The 17,203-nt window shown below is 36.4% G+C and overlaps 1 protein-coding gene across 1 annotated transcript in view; it reads right to left on the reverse strand.

The window, feature by feature from the left end:
- Nucleotides 1–217: 217 nt before the first annotated feature.
- The window catches only part of CSMD3 (CUB and Sushi multiple domains 3), a 618,612-nt gene continuing 601,626 nt past the window's right edge, over nucleotides 218–17,203 (reverse strand). Inside the window, exons 69-70 of the mRNA XM_087962106.1 lie at nucleotides 13,062–13,197; nucleotides 218–3,113 (exon numbers count right to left, since the gene is read on the reverse strand). Of these exons, the coding sequence (XP_087818232.1) occupies nucleotides 2,954–3,113; nucleotides 13,062–13,197 (296 nt within the window). The 3' untranslated portion in view covers nucleotides 218–2,953. The remainder of the gene's footprint in view (nucleotides 3,114–13,061; nucleotides 13,198–17,203) is intronic.

Genomic DNA, 17,203 nt, shown 5'->3' on the forward strand with positions numbered 1-17,203 from the left:
CAATAATGGATCTTTACTTAGAGCTAGAAGTGAACATATTGTAATTCATGGCAGATAATTTATACTGGATGAAAATATAGTCATTTTATTAATTGCTTCTTTGTATTTAATGATAGAATCTATAATCAGTGTTTACTAACCGGAATATTTTCTATTTTCAGACGTAACTGAAAATCTTTACAGTATTTTTATACTTAGCAAGCAATTCAAACACACATATACAAAATACACAAACACACAATAGCAAGAAAATGCCATGTTCTCCAAAAACTTGGAGGCCAATGAATTTGACTTCACTCCAAGTTCTGCAGCTGTTATGATTCTAAATCTTTTATAAAACACACTTCATATTATAAAAGCAATTATCCATTTTTATTTGTTTACATTGCACTGAAAATTTACATCATACTTTTACAAATCCCCTTTTTTTCATAAAAATAGACTTCTTTACAAAAGTGTATGCATTAATATAAGAGGAGTAGCCAGTTGCAGAAGAAACAAGATTTTAAACAAGGTCACAAATATTAACCATAACAGTAATGAATGAATCATCATTATTGCAATCATTTGAATAAACCAGAATAAATAACAAATTGATGGTATAAAATATAAAAATGGCATTCTTTTAGTAGAAGACAGTATCTGGAAAGATGGGTACGATTTTCAAAAGAAAATGGTTTATAAGAAATTCATTAAACATTATAGAAATCCAAGCAGCAGTTCTTGGTTTAATACAGATTGGAGGATGGAAATGGGAAACTCGTGATCCTTTGGGGGCAATAGGCACTCTCTTATTACATTAATAAAAATTACTTTTTATTCCCATAGAGATGTTCATATCTGAGAAAAGAATATTTCCAGATAATTCACACCAGCTAATGTACAGCATTGATGAGTTCAAAATCATTTCATGCTATCAAAGGAAGACAATGAACTCTGATGTGGACATTACTCAAACCATATTTTGATAATTCAGTTATAAAGCTCCAGTCTGAACTAAAATTGTATTATTTTATATGAGAATGAAACAGGTAGATGGAATCTCAAATCTGACAGAAGAAAGTATGATTTGGAGAAATTGAGTGTATTCATTTCTGTACTGTAATTTATATTGTATACTGCCATGGAACAAGTGTAATTTAAGGTTTAACTCCACAACATAAATTCTAAAGTACATTTGAAAACAAACTTTCCCAAATTAATATGAAGCAGAATTTGTTGAACCTTAAAACAGTTAGGAAAATAACCTCCTGATTGGAATTAAACAGACCCATTCAATTGTAATTGATTGTACTTTGGCTTAACAGGCTTGTGAACTAGATTATAGAGCCTTCATTTAAAATATTTGTGTTGGCAGCACCCTTTGTACCTATAGTGGCATTGCTTTGGCACAAAATTCAGTGCACTTACTGAAACTCATTATTTCTTGGCACACAGCATATAATAGTGACACAAACATTGTAATGCTAAAATTACCTTCTTCCATACAGAATGTATATTATAAAATTGACAAAAAAGTACACATTTGTGTGTAAATCATAGGCTAAATTTAAGAATCAGGCAAATTCACAACAGATTCCTTATACAAAATGATAGAAGTGTTTTTTTTTTTTTTTACCAAGGCAAGGATTGCAGATGCAAGGAAATTAAAAAGGAAATTATTATTATTTCTTAATTAGGGTAAATGACTCCTGAAATCATGTACTTCTCAATAAAGAGAGTGCAATGCTAAGAGATTAAACCCTAATCCAGGAATCTGTGTACACTGTAATATGGGATTGTGGGTTTTCTTCTGTGGGACAAAAAAATTCAGAAGCATATTCCATAAAATGCGTATCATGCTGTTTCCCTGTCTTAGAACAGGAAAGCTCTGGAAATTTTGAGAAATGCATCAAAGGCATTGATGAGCTAAAATCTATATTTTTGTGACTGCAGGTTGGTGGCACCATGATGATCACATCTATCTCCAGCATTTAATGCAGTGTAGAAACAAAACTGATGAAGTGGATGATAGAGTGAGATGGGAAATGTACCATTTAGTCACCTTCATTGTCTAGAAGTGTGATGCTACTCTAATCTGCCATTTGTTCACTTGGAGAGAATTGAATTACTGGGAAAAGGAGGGGCAGTATGAAATTTATATACTTTTGCAATAGATCTTGGCAACCAAGATAATTGCAGTTGTGGCAGTTCTCAAATCTTATTCTATCGCTGACAAATTGATCACTATTGGGACAGATAACACAAAGGAAAAGAAAAGATGCTTGCATGACAAGAACAACAAAGCAGGGGATGAAACTCGTGAATTAAAAGAATCTGAGACCAGACAATTAATTATCCCATTGTGGCTCAGAAATAATGGGTTGTGCTTGCAAGCTTTAGCACGTTAATGATCATGGCATAATCTCAGAAATTCATAGTGAAGAGGAAGAGAGGAGAGGAAAATATTATTAAAGACCAGATATGATGGAATGGTTTTGCCTGTGACTATTAAAGAGATGCCATAGTCTCTTGCTGTCTCCTGTAAATATAACTCTTAATTCCTATCACAGATTAATTTGTTCTTTGAAATCCAGTCCCTCTAGCAGTTTATAAAGCACAGACGTACTGATAGTGGATGCTCCTCCATTATATGCAAATATGTTATTATTTTATTTTATTATTTTTTTTAGAATAATCTTCTTTTTTTAAAAAAGCAAATAAACTGTGAATAAGCACTCATGGAGTGCAGCAGACATTCTGTAAAATACTCCACAGTAACCATGAAGTCAATATATATTTATGAAAAAAAGAAACCCACTCTAGTCTCTGTCTCATCCTCAGGAGAAGGTGATCCAGGAGATCCTGAAAAAATGTGCTTTTCTTTTCTTTTTTCTTTTAAAAACCAGTGAATGATAAGTCCACTATGACTGCATTTCAATCTTCAAACCACTGCAGTCAGGTCATCGCAATGTTATACCATTGTGCAAACTGTGTTCAGGTTTGGATCAAATCGCACAGCCTTCCCTTCGACAGACTTTGTGTTGGTGTCATACATGGGGTTTTCAAATGCAGCTTGTCCATTGTTATTTTCATGTACAGAGCAACCGGTGTACTGTGTTTTCGGTGCAGTTCTGTGGCAAATGGCAGAAAAACAGAAGATTGAATCAAATGATTATTGCAATTATAAATCAGCATATATAAACAGATAATTACTTTCACAATCATCCAGGTCATGGATGTCCCTATTTTGACATAGGCTTCATAAAATTATGAAACAGACTCCTTGACCTGACAACCCCCCCCCCTTTTTTTTTTTTTTTGAGGCTAATGTGAATTCCTATCATTCACATCCAGCAAAGTGCCGACAAACAGTCTTTCAAGGGTGAATTATAACCACAGACCTTATCAGGCTTGGAGAGTTTCCATGCCGATAGCTTACAAGTACAAGGCTGTACAAGAAAATACTTGGCAAGGAGTCTCTGAGAGTCATGAACAAATCTTCACACTAATTAAATGAACTAATTGTTTCCTGAAAACACCACTCCCCTTTCACTCCTCTTTATTCCCTATGGAAGGGGCTATTCACCATCCACCTGTGCCTTTACCCCCGAGTAGACACTTGTTCCTTAACTGTTCCCTTCTCCTGGCAGCTCTGCACATACGCACATCAGAAACAGGCTCCAGCTGTTCTTCTACCCCACTGATCTCTGACTCCAAAGGCAGCTGATAACTGTCAGACGGCCTTGGCCCCATCTCTGCTTCCGATGCAGAACACTTGTCAGAGCCTTCTCCAGACTCCAGGATTGGCCCATGTTCTCCCCAACCTCCTCATTGTCTGAGTCTTCCGCCAGCTCCGCTGGCCACTGGTGGGCCACAACAGTCTCAAAGGAACTTTTTCAAAAGGCAATTGGACTTTGGGGGGGCTTTTTTTCCCCAGTTGAAAATGTTTTGCTTTTCATCCAAGAAGCTTCTTCAGAATTTAGATGAAAAATGGTTAAGCCCTTCTTGTTGACGGACCAGGGACTGTGACTGTCTGCAGCTTCAGTCTGTGCTTTCTCATTGGAGAGCCCCAATCACTGTGAAGCTGCCTCGGAGGGGTGGTGGAGTAAGGGGAAGCTGCCAGCCAGGTTGAGGGGAGCCGCATCCCCCCTCCCTGGGCTAGGTAATTTTTCCCCCTGAAGACGACTGAGCAATGGTCTAAAATGGCCACCCTGAAGAGGAGGACTTAGCTGGACTAAGATTTGTGCAGGAGAGAAGAAAGAGGTGGACATATAAGAACAGGGCAACTTGGTGCAACAATTAATTAAAAAGTACTCCAGGATGGTATTTTAAGCATTTTTATGAAAGAATAAGAAAGCGGCGGATTTTTAAAGGGAAAGGAAAAAAAATATCTTTGACAGCTAAGCAGGGCTTTGAACCAGGATTGGAAGAAGCCGGAACAAGATATCCAAACAAATTTAATTAAAATACATTGCTAACAAATAGGCACAATTTAAAGCTGGACTTAGGAGTTTTCAAAAAGAAGGGGGAAATATTTAAATTGAAGAATTTATTGATTTGGAATACTGAGGTTTGGGAAGCCTGGAACAATAAAATGGTGTGTGTGTGTGTGTGTGTGTGTGTGTGTGTGTGTGTGTGTGAGGACATTGTATAATGGAAAGTGCCACCTGGTGGACAAAAATTTAAGCTAAAAAGTTCCTATTTCTCTATGAATCAGATCTGATACAATGAAAAGGAAATATTGAATCAATATAACAAGTACCTTAAAAAGTGAAAATTGAATTAGAACAAAAGAAAAAATATGGATTGTTGGACTGATTGGTGATTTTGCTATAAAACCAGTTCGGGAATAGTTGTTAACCCAGAAAGTTTGAAGAAGAAAAAAGAAAAAGATTGGTGATTGGTGGATTTTAATGACTATAAGATATGTAACGATGATATCTCTGTGGGATCTAAAAATGGAACTTAAAAATTTGAAAGAACTACTATATGCAAGAGGTGAACCACTTGCCTCTGAGTTAAAAGCTATGGAAATGGCGATTGAAGAATATGAAGAAGAAACCTCAGACAAGGAGGAGTTAGTTCAAGAAGAAGCCATCTTAAATAGACAATCAACACAAAGAACACGACAAAGAAGAGGAAAAAGAAGGGGGGTTAAAAATAGGAGACTTAAAAAAGTGACTAAAATGGGGAATATTTATAAAAACCGGAAAGAAAGAAATAGCATACTTAAACCACTGAGGTGACACCCCAAACTAGTAAAAGGAGAGGGGAAATTTATGTTTTGTTTTATGTGAAAAACTTGTATTAATCTAGACTTTATGAAAAGGATATGCGATGGAATTGCAAATTTGACAAGATAAAAAAGAATTAAAAGGGAATAAGTATGAAGATATGGAAACTATTAGTGATTTAAATGAGAAAAGAGTACTTTGGAAAAGGCAACATTTAAAAGAAATGTTAAGGCTTAAGAAATACATTTAAAATAAATTGAAATGAATTGAGAAGATGTTTAGAATGAGAGTAATATTAATGAATAGCATTAACTTGCCTGTTCCTTTTCTTATATAAAAGTTGAAAGGTAAAATGAGAAAAGAGTAGTTTGGAAAAGGCCACGCTTAAAAGAAATGTTGATGTTTAAAAAATATATTTGAAATAAATTGAAATGAATTGAGAAGATGCTTAGAATGAAAGTAATATCACTTAACAGAATTAATGTGTTTGTTTCTTTTCTTATGTAAAAGTTGAAATGGAGAAGTAATAATAGAATTAAGTAAAAATGGACAAGACAGAATGTTGAATGTAAAAATGAATATATAATTACTGTCATATTTACATGTAAAAGTGGTGACTGTACACTGAAAAGAGCTTTTTTATGTTGTTTTGGAAAAAATGAATAAAACGTGTTTTAAAAAAAAGAATTTGGATGAAAAATGAAGTGTTTTCAAAGAAAGAAAAAACCCAAGAAACTCCAGTTGTGCCTTTTGGAAAAAGCACCTTTGGGACGATTGTAGTAAAATAATTTTATAATTTTGCTTCCAAGGAAATGTGTTTCAAGAAAAAGATGCTTCTTTAGGAGCCTCTAATCATGACTGGAAGATATATTTCAGGAAGACAGAAACAGATTAGATCATCTTTCAGTCACCCTGGCCTACAATGCTCTCCCCCTCTTTTCTAGTTTTAATGTGGCACTTTCCCGTTCAGCTAACACAATCCTTGCAAGACAGACCATCAGAGGTAATTTTAAATAAGTGCCTTACTCCTTTTTGGGTACTTGAGGTTCTGGCAAACATAGCCTCTGTGATCAATGGATTTTACAGCCAACCATTTTTTGACAGCAGAATTGGAGTTCATTCACCGTGCCAGACAATCAACCAGTTTTCCTAACAACTTCATCAGACCTAGCAGCAGATCCCTAAACTACAGGGCTTGGGGAAATGATAAAAGTTGTATGTTTGTGTATGCATGTATAAAGAAGACACCACTTAGTCACCACTACAGATATAGGTAAGCCTATCCATCAGCACTAGTAGAGAATACAAGGAGAGTTTGATTCAGAGGGTTGGAAAAGTGTAGTTTTTGATAAATGTCCATCAGCCTTCTGGAAAACAAGTGGACATGTGTCAAAAATACACCCCTATATAGGGATTAGCTGTCACAGGAGCACATCTTCTGCCAACCATAGATCATTGTCCTGCTTCCCTCCACTTAACCTACCAAGAGAAGTGTGGAAGGTAATGTTTTGCTGTCTTCTGCATCTCTTACCATGGGTGGCAAGAAAATGGGAAGAGAAAGTAGGGGATAATGTCTCCTTTAGTGCCAATTTGGTAATCCCACAATTGCTCCATGGGCTTGGAGAATTGATTGCAGACAATCTGGCACCTAAAGAGGCATTTTCTAGCCACCCTCTCTCCTCTCCTTTTGCAGACAGAATCTCTCCTCTGCCACATAGCAGAATGGAGATGCAAAATGCAGGCAGCAAATTTTTATGCTAGCATACTATCTTGAAAGCTCTCACAAAGGAGAACAACAGTAGAGAACCCTGTGCAGAGGAGACTAAACATACTCCTTGAAAATGTAAGTTAAATCAATTCATGAATTAAATTATTTAACGTTACTCAGAATGTTAATAGATAGATAGATAGACAGATAAGATAGATGATAGATAGATAGATAGATAGATAGATAGATAGATAGATAGATAGATAGATAGATATATATATATATATAGCTTGTTGTATTTATCAGTTATAGTTGTGCTTTAAAGATAGATAGAGCAGAATCTCATCTGCCATCATCAGGCTTCTGTATTGTATTGATGATGGCAGATGAGATATAGATATAGATATAGATATAGATATGATTAGATAAATATAGATATAGATATATAGATATATAGATATATAGAAAACTTAAGAAAATATATATTTATATAAAGATACATATAAAGATACATATAAAGATACACACATATATATACATATATATGAGCCCCTATGGGATCACCACTGTCACCCATCATTGTAAACCTGTTCATGGAAGAATTCGAATCCAGAGCCCTGGCTAACGTCACCCACAAACCCAAACTATGGTTAAGATACATCGATGACACATTTGTTATTTGGCCCCATGGAAAAGAAAACCTAAACAATTTCCTAACATACCTAAACAGCACACACCCCAAAATCAAGTTCACCATGGAAACAGAAACAAACAAACAACTACCATTCCTAGATGTACTAATCTACAAAAAAACAGATGGCACACTAGGACATACCATATACCAGAAGAAAACACACACCAACCGCTACCTTAACGCCCAATCCCACCACCACCCAGCACAGATAAACTCCGTGGCCAAAACACTAATCGCCAGAACCAAATGCTTGGCAGACAAGACACACATAAAGACTGAACTATGAACCCTGACTAAAGTACTGACAGCCAATGGCTTCCACAAAAGCAAAATCACCGGCTTGATCCACAAAAACACACTGAGACATAATGGAGACCTAGAAGATGAACAGACCTATGGTACAGCTGTCCTGCCCTACATAAGAGGTACTACAGACAAAATCAGTAAGATACTACACAGGCATCACATCAAGACTGCCTTCAAAACAGACAGAAAAATAGCAGCCATCCTTAGAAACCCCAAAGATAAAATTGACCTGGAAAACCAAGGCATATATGAAGTCCCCTGTGCATCATGCCCGGCCACATACATTGGACAGACCAATAAAAGAATAAGTACCCGCCTGGATGAACACAAAAATGCAGTCAAAAAGCTGGAACACACTTCCTCACTAGTCCAACACATGAAAGCCACAGGTCATAGCATCAACTTCAATGGCACCAATACCCTAGCCACTATAGAAAACCCCAACCACAGAATTATCAGAGAAGCCATAGAGATTGAAAAAAGACCTGAAAGCATGAATAGAAGAGATGATTCCACCAGACTGTCAATTATTTGGAAGCCTGCACTCACAAACAAAAAAATCTCCACACCACAAGCCAGCCAAACACCTGGGACTCCAAGACCAATAAACACAGACCAAGACTCCCAACCAATCAGGATGAAGAAAAAACCATTCTGGCACAGCAGTAGGCTAGCCCCAAATTTAAAACTGAAACAACTGTAAAAGTCTGACTCACAGACGAACACAATACAGAAAGCCTGATGATGGCAGATGAGATTCTGCCGAAACGTTGCTACAACTTTAAAAGCACAACTATAATAACGTGGAAAAATACCCGAACAAAGCTGAATACCATACATGTAAGTACCCGTGAAAACTTAAGAAAACAAATTTTATATATATATATATATATATATATATATATATATATATATATATATATATATATATATATATATGTATATATATGCTTTTAAAGTTGTAGCAATGTTTCAGCAGAATCTCACACCACAAGCCAGGCAAACACCTGGGCACAAACAGATCCCCCTGATACTTCCAGCTCAAACACATCCCAACCAGGCACCCAGATGAAACCCAGCTTCCTAACTAATGATAGCCATCCATTTACCGAAGCCAAGCTGCACTAAAGGCCTCCAATAAAGCAACACAATGCTGCCAGCCAATCAAGATACAAAAAGAACCAAAAACAGACAGAAGATATTAGAGACACCAATCAAGCAGAACACAGCAAACTCCGAGACCAATAAACACAGACCAAGACTCCCAACCAATCAGGATGAAGAAAAAACCATTCTGGCACAGCAATAGGCTGCCCCAAATTTAAATCTGAAACCACTGTAAAGTCTGACTCACAGACGGACACAATACAGAAGCCTGATGATGGCAGATGAGATTCTGCTGAAACGTTGCTACAACTTTAAAAGCACAACTATAATGACGTGGGAAAATACCCGAACAAAGCTGAAGGCCATACATGTAAGTACCTGAAAACTTAAGAATATATATATATATATATATATATATATATATATATATATATATATATATATATATGTGTGTGTGTGTGTGTGTGTGTGTGTGTGTGTGTGTGTGTGTGTGTGTGTGTGTGTGTGTGTGTCAAAAATGCTGCATCCAGATTATAAAAAATTTTATGGATAAGAATCAACATCAGCAGTCCAATTCTGATACACCAGAAACCAGTTAATAAGGCAGTGTTTGGTAAAAAAATTGTTGCTTACATCTTGCCCAAGTCAAAAAAAATGTAATAGTTATGTGCAGGCATCAACAATAGCAAAGTACTTCTCTGCACTTCCCATATGGTACATCTCAATAAAGCTTCCCAGGCGCGAAGCAAAGTTTCTACTTGATCCCTGATCTGATATGACTAAGCTGAAGAAAAGTCAGACATGGCTAAACTAAAGCTTCAAGAGATTCTGTTTTATATTCTCTGTAAGCTATCACATGCTGACTGGATGACTGTACAGAATGTGTAGTAACAATCCTGATTCTGCCTAGCACAGTCATATAGCTTTGAGGAAGGATTCTTAGCAAGTATATTGATCAAAGCCATACCTGAGATACTGGATTTCAGGAGATTTTCATTATTATTTATTAGTCAAATTTGTATGGCTGTCCATCTCATGGAAAGTGAGTCTGGGCAGCATATAACAATACAATAAAGATTGTTCCAGGTCTATAAAGTATTAAATGATTGCATTTGATGATGTTAGAAAAAACTTGTTAGATAATTCTGAGGTGTTAGAAATGTGTAGATCTCAAATGAAAAGCACAGAATAACTTTGCATTTTATTCATTTTGCTGCAGTGCAAAAAGAACATTATATCAATAGCACTTAGCAGTTGCCTTTAGACTTTACAGCACTCTCTGAGGAGTTTACAATGTCATCATATTAACCCCAATAATCTGGGTCCTCATTTACCAACTTGGAAGGATGGAGACTCAACCTTGAGTTGGTTAGGATCAAATTCTTGGCAGTGGGCAAAGATACCCTGCAGTACTGCATTCTAATAACTAAGCCACCATGGCCTCATTATTTTATATTCTACAGTAGATCTGCACATTTTCATGTGGAAGCTTACATTTATAAACATTAGCCTACCACATTACTCATATCTGATAGGACTCAAATGTTCACAAAAATACACAAGATTTTATATGAACTGGAAGAAGATCGATCAAAGGATCTTGACATTGGTTTAGGTATTTTATGCACAACTATCTCCCAGGTGAGAACAGTAGGATAAATCTTGGACAAAGTCTGTAATGACAGCATAAATTGATAGGAGCTGAATTGCCAATGATGGCTATGCAACAGCTGTCTGTAATAAAACTATTCATGGCACTTATGGCTTATGTAAGATAAATGATACAAGGAATACAATTCACAATACTGTACATGTCAAAAACGAAATATAGGCAATATGTGAAGTACACAGCAAAGCCATTATTACTGCAGTGTTTCAAGGCATCAGGGCATTTGAATATGTTGCTTCTCTCTAAAGGGCAGTAATTTACGACAGTTGCAAAAACTGAAAGTAAAGGTATAATGTGAAACAATGACCTTATCTATGAAGCATCTCTGACAGTTTTGAAAGGAAGTTAATGTAGATGGGATACTTTTCATAAATGACTTTGTTATGAAGAAAGTAATAAGATGTTCAAAGGGTAAATAGTTCAGCTGTGTCATAAGAGTACAGACTGGTCAACACCATTTAGATGTTCTTTTTACTTTTCAAATGTGTTCCCATTAATGGGAAGAGAGACAGTAAACGTTTAGAATGGGCTTTTGTCATCAAGTAGAGGGTTTTCTAGCTGGTTCCTGCAAACCACGTGTTTAAACAATTAAATAAAACTTAAAACTTAACAGTCATAGCAGAGTAAGTGTGCTGGGAAACATTAATTAGAGAACACTCCAACTGCAAAAGGAGAAAACAATATTTCTATTTCCAAACCAACCATTAAAGACATTGGATTTCATTGCCAGTGGAAAATATGGCCTCAGTTGGCATTGGAAAAATGCCCAATGTTCTGCTTCTGTGTTCTGTAGAGAACATTTATTTGAAAACCATTTTGTACTGAGTTTCTTGGGGAAAGAAACAATCAGAACTGAAGGCACAACTATGGCGAAGAGCAATGGCAGTCCATGGATCATGCTGAAGAGAAAAGTGGTGATGATGGCGTCTATAGCTAAACCAACTATTAACACCCTTCTGCATTTACAGAGGGGTTCAATTAAGATCAGGAGAGGTATCAATACCACTCTATAAAGCCTTTGTAAGACCACACCTAGAATACTGCAGCCAGTTTTGGTCGCTACACTATAAAAAGATGTTGAGACTCTAGAAAGTGTGCAGAGAAGAACAACCAAGCTGATTAGGGAGCTGGAGGCTAAAACATACAAAGAACAGTTGTAAGTACGTGGCATGGCTAGTCTAGTGAAGAGAAGGACTAGGGAAGATATAATAGCAGTGTTCCAATGTTTGAGGGACTGCCACAGAGAGGAGGAGGTCAAACTATTTTCCAAAGCACCCGAAGGCCAGACAAGGAATAATAGATGGAAACTGATCAAGGAGAGATTCAACCTAGAAATAAAGATATTTTTTTCTGACAGTGAGAATAATTAATCAATGGAACAGCTTGCCTTCAGAAGTTGTGGGAGCTTTATAACTGGAGGCTTTCAAGAGAGACTGGACTTCCATCTGCCAGAAATGGTGTACAGTCTCCTGCTTGGATGGGTGGGGGGTGGACTTGATGACCTACAAGGTCTCTTCCAACTCTGTTAATCTGTAAAGTAGTGATCGAAGACCTAGGCTCTTTCACCCTTGAAAACAAAGGAAAAAAACTAACTGACCTGAAATTCTATTCTATGCTTCCTGGGAATAATTCTTGTGGCTTTTCAGGAGTCCATTCTCCAAGAACAGCTAATTGGATAATTGGAATTATAAGAAATAGTTGTGAGTCCCTAAAAGAAATATATTCCTCTGTCAGTATGACCTGAACAAGATGAGATTGTTATGCACACACAACTTGGTTAGGGTTGTGACTCAGCCTATTGATGTAGGTTATTATAATCTAGGATGAGTATTGTTTTTTTCATGATTGCTGTCCTAATCACAATTTGCTTTTCACTCAGAACAATTTGAAATATAAGATTTTTTTCCTTATTATTATGTATCATTTTAATCAGTACCTGAAAAGGGAGAGGTACATTATAAATACCTTTTGGGATGTATAAAGTTTCTGTATTCTGCTGAGTTTCCTATATGCAATGTAAATTTTATTTAAATATATATTATTTTTAATGCAAATTGGTAGCTTCCCTAAATGAATCTTTAGAAATATAGGCAGATTTGAGGCTGGATGAACCTAATGGGATTTCATAATTAGGTCCTCCCCACCCCCCCAAAAAATAATACAGTTGGTGGAAAACATGATTACTAAAGTATGTAACCCTAGGCATGAGGTACAAAGGAATGGGAAAATTTCAGAATTTTAATCTCTGATTTGTTTCAGATGATAGTTTTATTAAATCTTTTCCCCCCTCCCTACCCCTATCCCCTCCTATGTGTAATTATATATCACTGTGCATACAAAATAGATGTATATTCCACCTACCTTTGTTTATAAAGGTAAAATCCAAAGCCTGCTAAAATAAGGGCAAAAAAAGGCACGAGAATAGCAATGGCCACAGAACTGCTGTTTGTACCATGTGAATGGTTTAATGAATTTGATCCTTTAGACATATTAAGTCCTGTTAAAACAAAACAATAAAGATAAACATTATTTCTGTTACTACTGTCATAGGAAAATATGTATTCCAAATATTTAAAAATATTTATATACATGTATATTATACAAAAGCACAATTTGTTTATTGTTCTATAATGCACTGGACGCTGCCTTGATTGGACCATGTGACTGCACCACTATTTCCAAATATTTTGCAAACTAAACTAAGTGAATCACCCATATATTTGCAAACAAAACTAAGTGAAACCCATATATTTGAGAGTTCCTGCTCTTTCTAGCTGATAATCAAAATGGGAAGTCAAGTACTTTCAAAAACAAAAACAATTTATGACTGGCTTCAGATAAAAATCATCCTGGTTAAAATGAATCAAAATATTTGGTTTCTTTCCACCCAAGTAGTTTTGCAACAGCACTAGGATTACATCAAGTCATATTTATGCCCAGGGTTATCTAAATTAGGGAAAATTAAGTTATGAAGATAATTATTCATCTGCTTCTATTTGGTGAGGTTCTCCATGCCCAATGCCAGGTGCAGGAAACTGGCTTCAGTGCTTAATTTGTTCCTGGTTCCACACTTATAAGAGCAGGTTCTTTTGCAATCTATTAAAATTGCTCCCAGTTGAACATCTTCCATAGCAAAATATAGTTCTTCTGCAAGAGATGCATCTGTTTGAAATGAACATATACAATTAACATCAGGGTGGTCAGAAAGTCAAACTACTGGCTTTGACTATACAATCAAAGCCATATACTTCTGATATGAAATATGCAATTTGGTTGTGTAATCATCCTCTATACTGACTCTCTTAACCAGGTCCCACAATTATGCCTTGCAGGAAGAAAACAGTCAATTACTAGTTTGTACAAATTAAACACAACTGGCTAGATAAAAACCTTGCCTAAGTTGTGATTAAAGCATCTTTCTTGCATTTCTTTCTGTAAAAATCTTTCTTTCTCTTCCTACAAGGGCAATTAAATGAAGTCCAATCAGTTCATGCCTTCTTTGTCTTTTCAAACTTCTTCACAATTTTACAACTTCACCATTCTATTTCTGTCTTCCACCATGTTGAGTGTCTAACCATTTGTTTATTCATTTACTTACATGGTTCATGCTATCTGATTCCATCTGATGGAATGATGACTAACATTTAAAAATATCATAAAAAGAACTCTTCCAAAAGTGAATATCCACAGCCAGAAAGAAAACAATATCCCAACAACCTTATAAGGAACAAAGGAAAAAATTGTGGGTTATGCATCCAACAAGTTGTTTTGCATTCAAAAAATGCCTGCTTCTTTGGCTAAATGGAAATGCTAGGTCTTAACTGCTTTCACGAAACTCAGAAGGGAATAAGGAGAGAATTTCAAAGCATAGGAATGCCATTTAAAAAGATCCTTTTCCTAGCTCTCATCAGATGACATTCTCAAACAGATGAGAATTTCCCAATCAGATAAGGAAATTGCTTAAATGGGGAGACAAATATTGGTGAATATGATCCACAGCCATTTTTAAGGCTTTAGCAGTCACAACCAACACCTTTAATTGCATGTAGTAATCAACCTGAAACAAATGCCATTCCAAAGCAATAGAGTCACCCAAGTATGCATCCATCACTGTCCAGTCTGCTGTATTTTGTACCAGTTGTACTGCCTAATGCTTGTTAAGAGTGTCCCCATGGCAGTGGTGAGATTCAATTTTTTTTACTACCAGTTCTGTGGGTGTGGCTTGGTGGGTGTGGCAGGGGAAAGATGCTGTAAAATCTCTAGTCAGAGGTGGTATTTGCCGGTTTTCCGAACTACTCAAAATTTCCGCTACTGGTTCTCCAGAACCAGTCAGAACCTGCTGAATACCACCTCTGCCCCATGGGTTACAGTAATCCAGATGGAATGTGACAACAGCAGAGGTGACTATTGAGTAGGACTTTCCAATCCAAATCACTACAGTTAGCAGACAAGTGTATGTAGGCCTTTCAAATCCAGGAACCATTGCAACTAGCGAACAAGCTGTAACTGTACATAGGCCTCTTGACCACAGATATCTGCTCCTAGAGCAGGAACTTTGAATCTAGGAGGAAGCCTAAGTTGCAGATTTCCTCTGAACAGGAGAATTCCATGGCGAAGTCAGTTATGGACCAATCAAGGCAAAAAAAAAAAAAAAGTGAAAACCTATGCAAAAATAAACAATATGGATGCAGATTGTGTTTGCTTTTTAAATCTGTTATAAAGTGGGCTGGGTAACACTTAAAAATGCTCACACAGAAAAGGAGGGAAGATTACTGCCAAGATAACAAATTCTTCTTGGAAGACCATTCAGTTTGTGCTAAATGGGATTCTAATGCCTGAGGAATAAGTACAGTTAGCAATACAAGTGTTCAATTAAGAAGGGAAAAAATGCTACTATACAGAAATCGACTCTAATAATTACAGTTTAATATTTTCTTTTACCCATTTCTCCTGTTTTTTAATATGCTTATGGATGCAGGCAATTATATTTTATTAGTACTTAGGAATTTGGAAGGAAAGGTAAGCAGACATGAACGTAGAGCAAAGCAAATCACATAAATTTCAAAATTCCTCCCAGAGTTCTCCTTAAAAAGACTAATAAAAAAACATTATGTTTGGATGAGCGAAAGCATAAACCTAGACTTTATCATTTATGTTTGTAGGTTCTGAATCAGATACAGTAATTTGGGCTACCACTATAGCATATTAAAATAGTTTTCATTTTTCATCTTTAGAGGAGAAAAATGGCAAACAATTTCACCTGCTTATACCCATTTAGCATCCCATCTGTCTGTCTGTCTGTCTGTCTGTCTGTCTGTCTGTCTATCTATCATGGTTTGCTGGCAGCAGGTGTGGACGGCTGAGGTCTCGGAGACCGAGGACTCAGATGAGGGGTTTGCATGTGATGTAGGGATGAGGCCAGGACCATCAGTGGGTGGAATGCTGCCTTTGGAGATTGTGGAGGATGGCAGTAGTGATGAAGAGGTCCCCGAGGAGCCTGCGCCCAGTGAGTGTGCGCGCAGGGCTGCTTGAAGGAAAGAGCAGCTGTAGCAACAAAAGCGACTCAGGAGTAAGGCTGCAAGGTAATGGCCCCTCCCTTAAGAGATAAAAGCCAGCTGAGAAACTGGAGTTCTTTGCAGGAAGCAAAGAAGTTTTTGCACTCAAACCTGGTGGACGTTGGGGATATCTTGGTTGGTGTTTGGAGGCTCTTTGTGTTTGAAAGTGTTCTTGGCAGCCTTGCACAACCTTGGCAAGGCTCGTTCTTATCAGAGACAATTAGTTTGAAACAGCCTTTTAACCATGAAGGAACAGAATTCATAAAAAATCATTAAAAGGTTTTGCTGTTACCTCTGTTTCGTGTTTGTTTCCTTGGAGCAAGGTTTGGGTCAGAACATTCTATATCTATCTATCTATCTATCTATCTATCTATCTATCTATCTATCTATCTATCTATCTATCTATCTATCTATCTATCTATCTATCTATCTATCTATCTATCTATCTATCTATCTATCTATCTATCTATCTATCTATCTATCTATCTCACAGAAATGGTCTATCCCTTGAGCACAAACTTTCTACAACAATTTAGAAGTGAGTAGATGTCTGCTGTAATGAAATTTTGAATAGCAAAATTGTAATTAAATTACTTAAGTACAGGAATAAATATAATATTTCAACCATATTGCACAATGAACAATGGAAATTGCTGGGAGAGAAGAATCTAAGAAAATTTCCATTGTACATAACTAAGATGAAATAAAATATCATACCTTACTGAATTATACATTTAACTAATATTTGAGACTATTCATAGTTTATAGTCTTAGTGTATCTAAATACCAGATGCTGGAAATCAGCAGAACTTTGGTTAAAAACATAACTGACCATTATCTAATCTAACTAGGTTGCCCATCAAGAGAGTTTGTTGTATTGGCAAGGGGACAAGTAACAAAATGTGCATTTTAACATCATCATACAAACTCAACTGCTTTAGGAACATA

This window comes from Notechis scutatus, chromosome 3 (genome assembly GCF_049901735.1).
Source record: "Notechis scutatus isolate UNSWTSFEM ecotype Mainland chromosome 3, rNotScu1.2, whole genome shotgun sequence".
Classification (NCBI taxonomy): Eukaryota; Metazoa; Chordata; class Lepidosauria; order Squamata; family Elapidae; genus Notechis; species Notechis scutatus.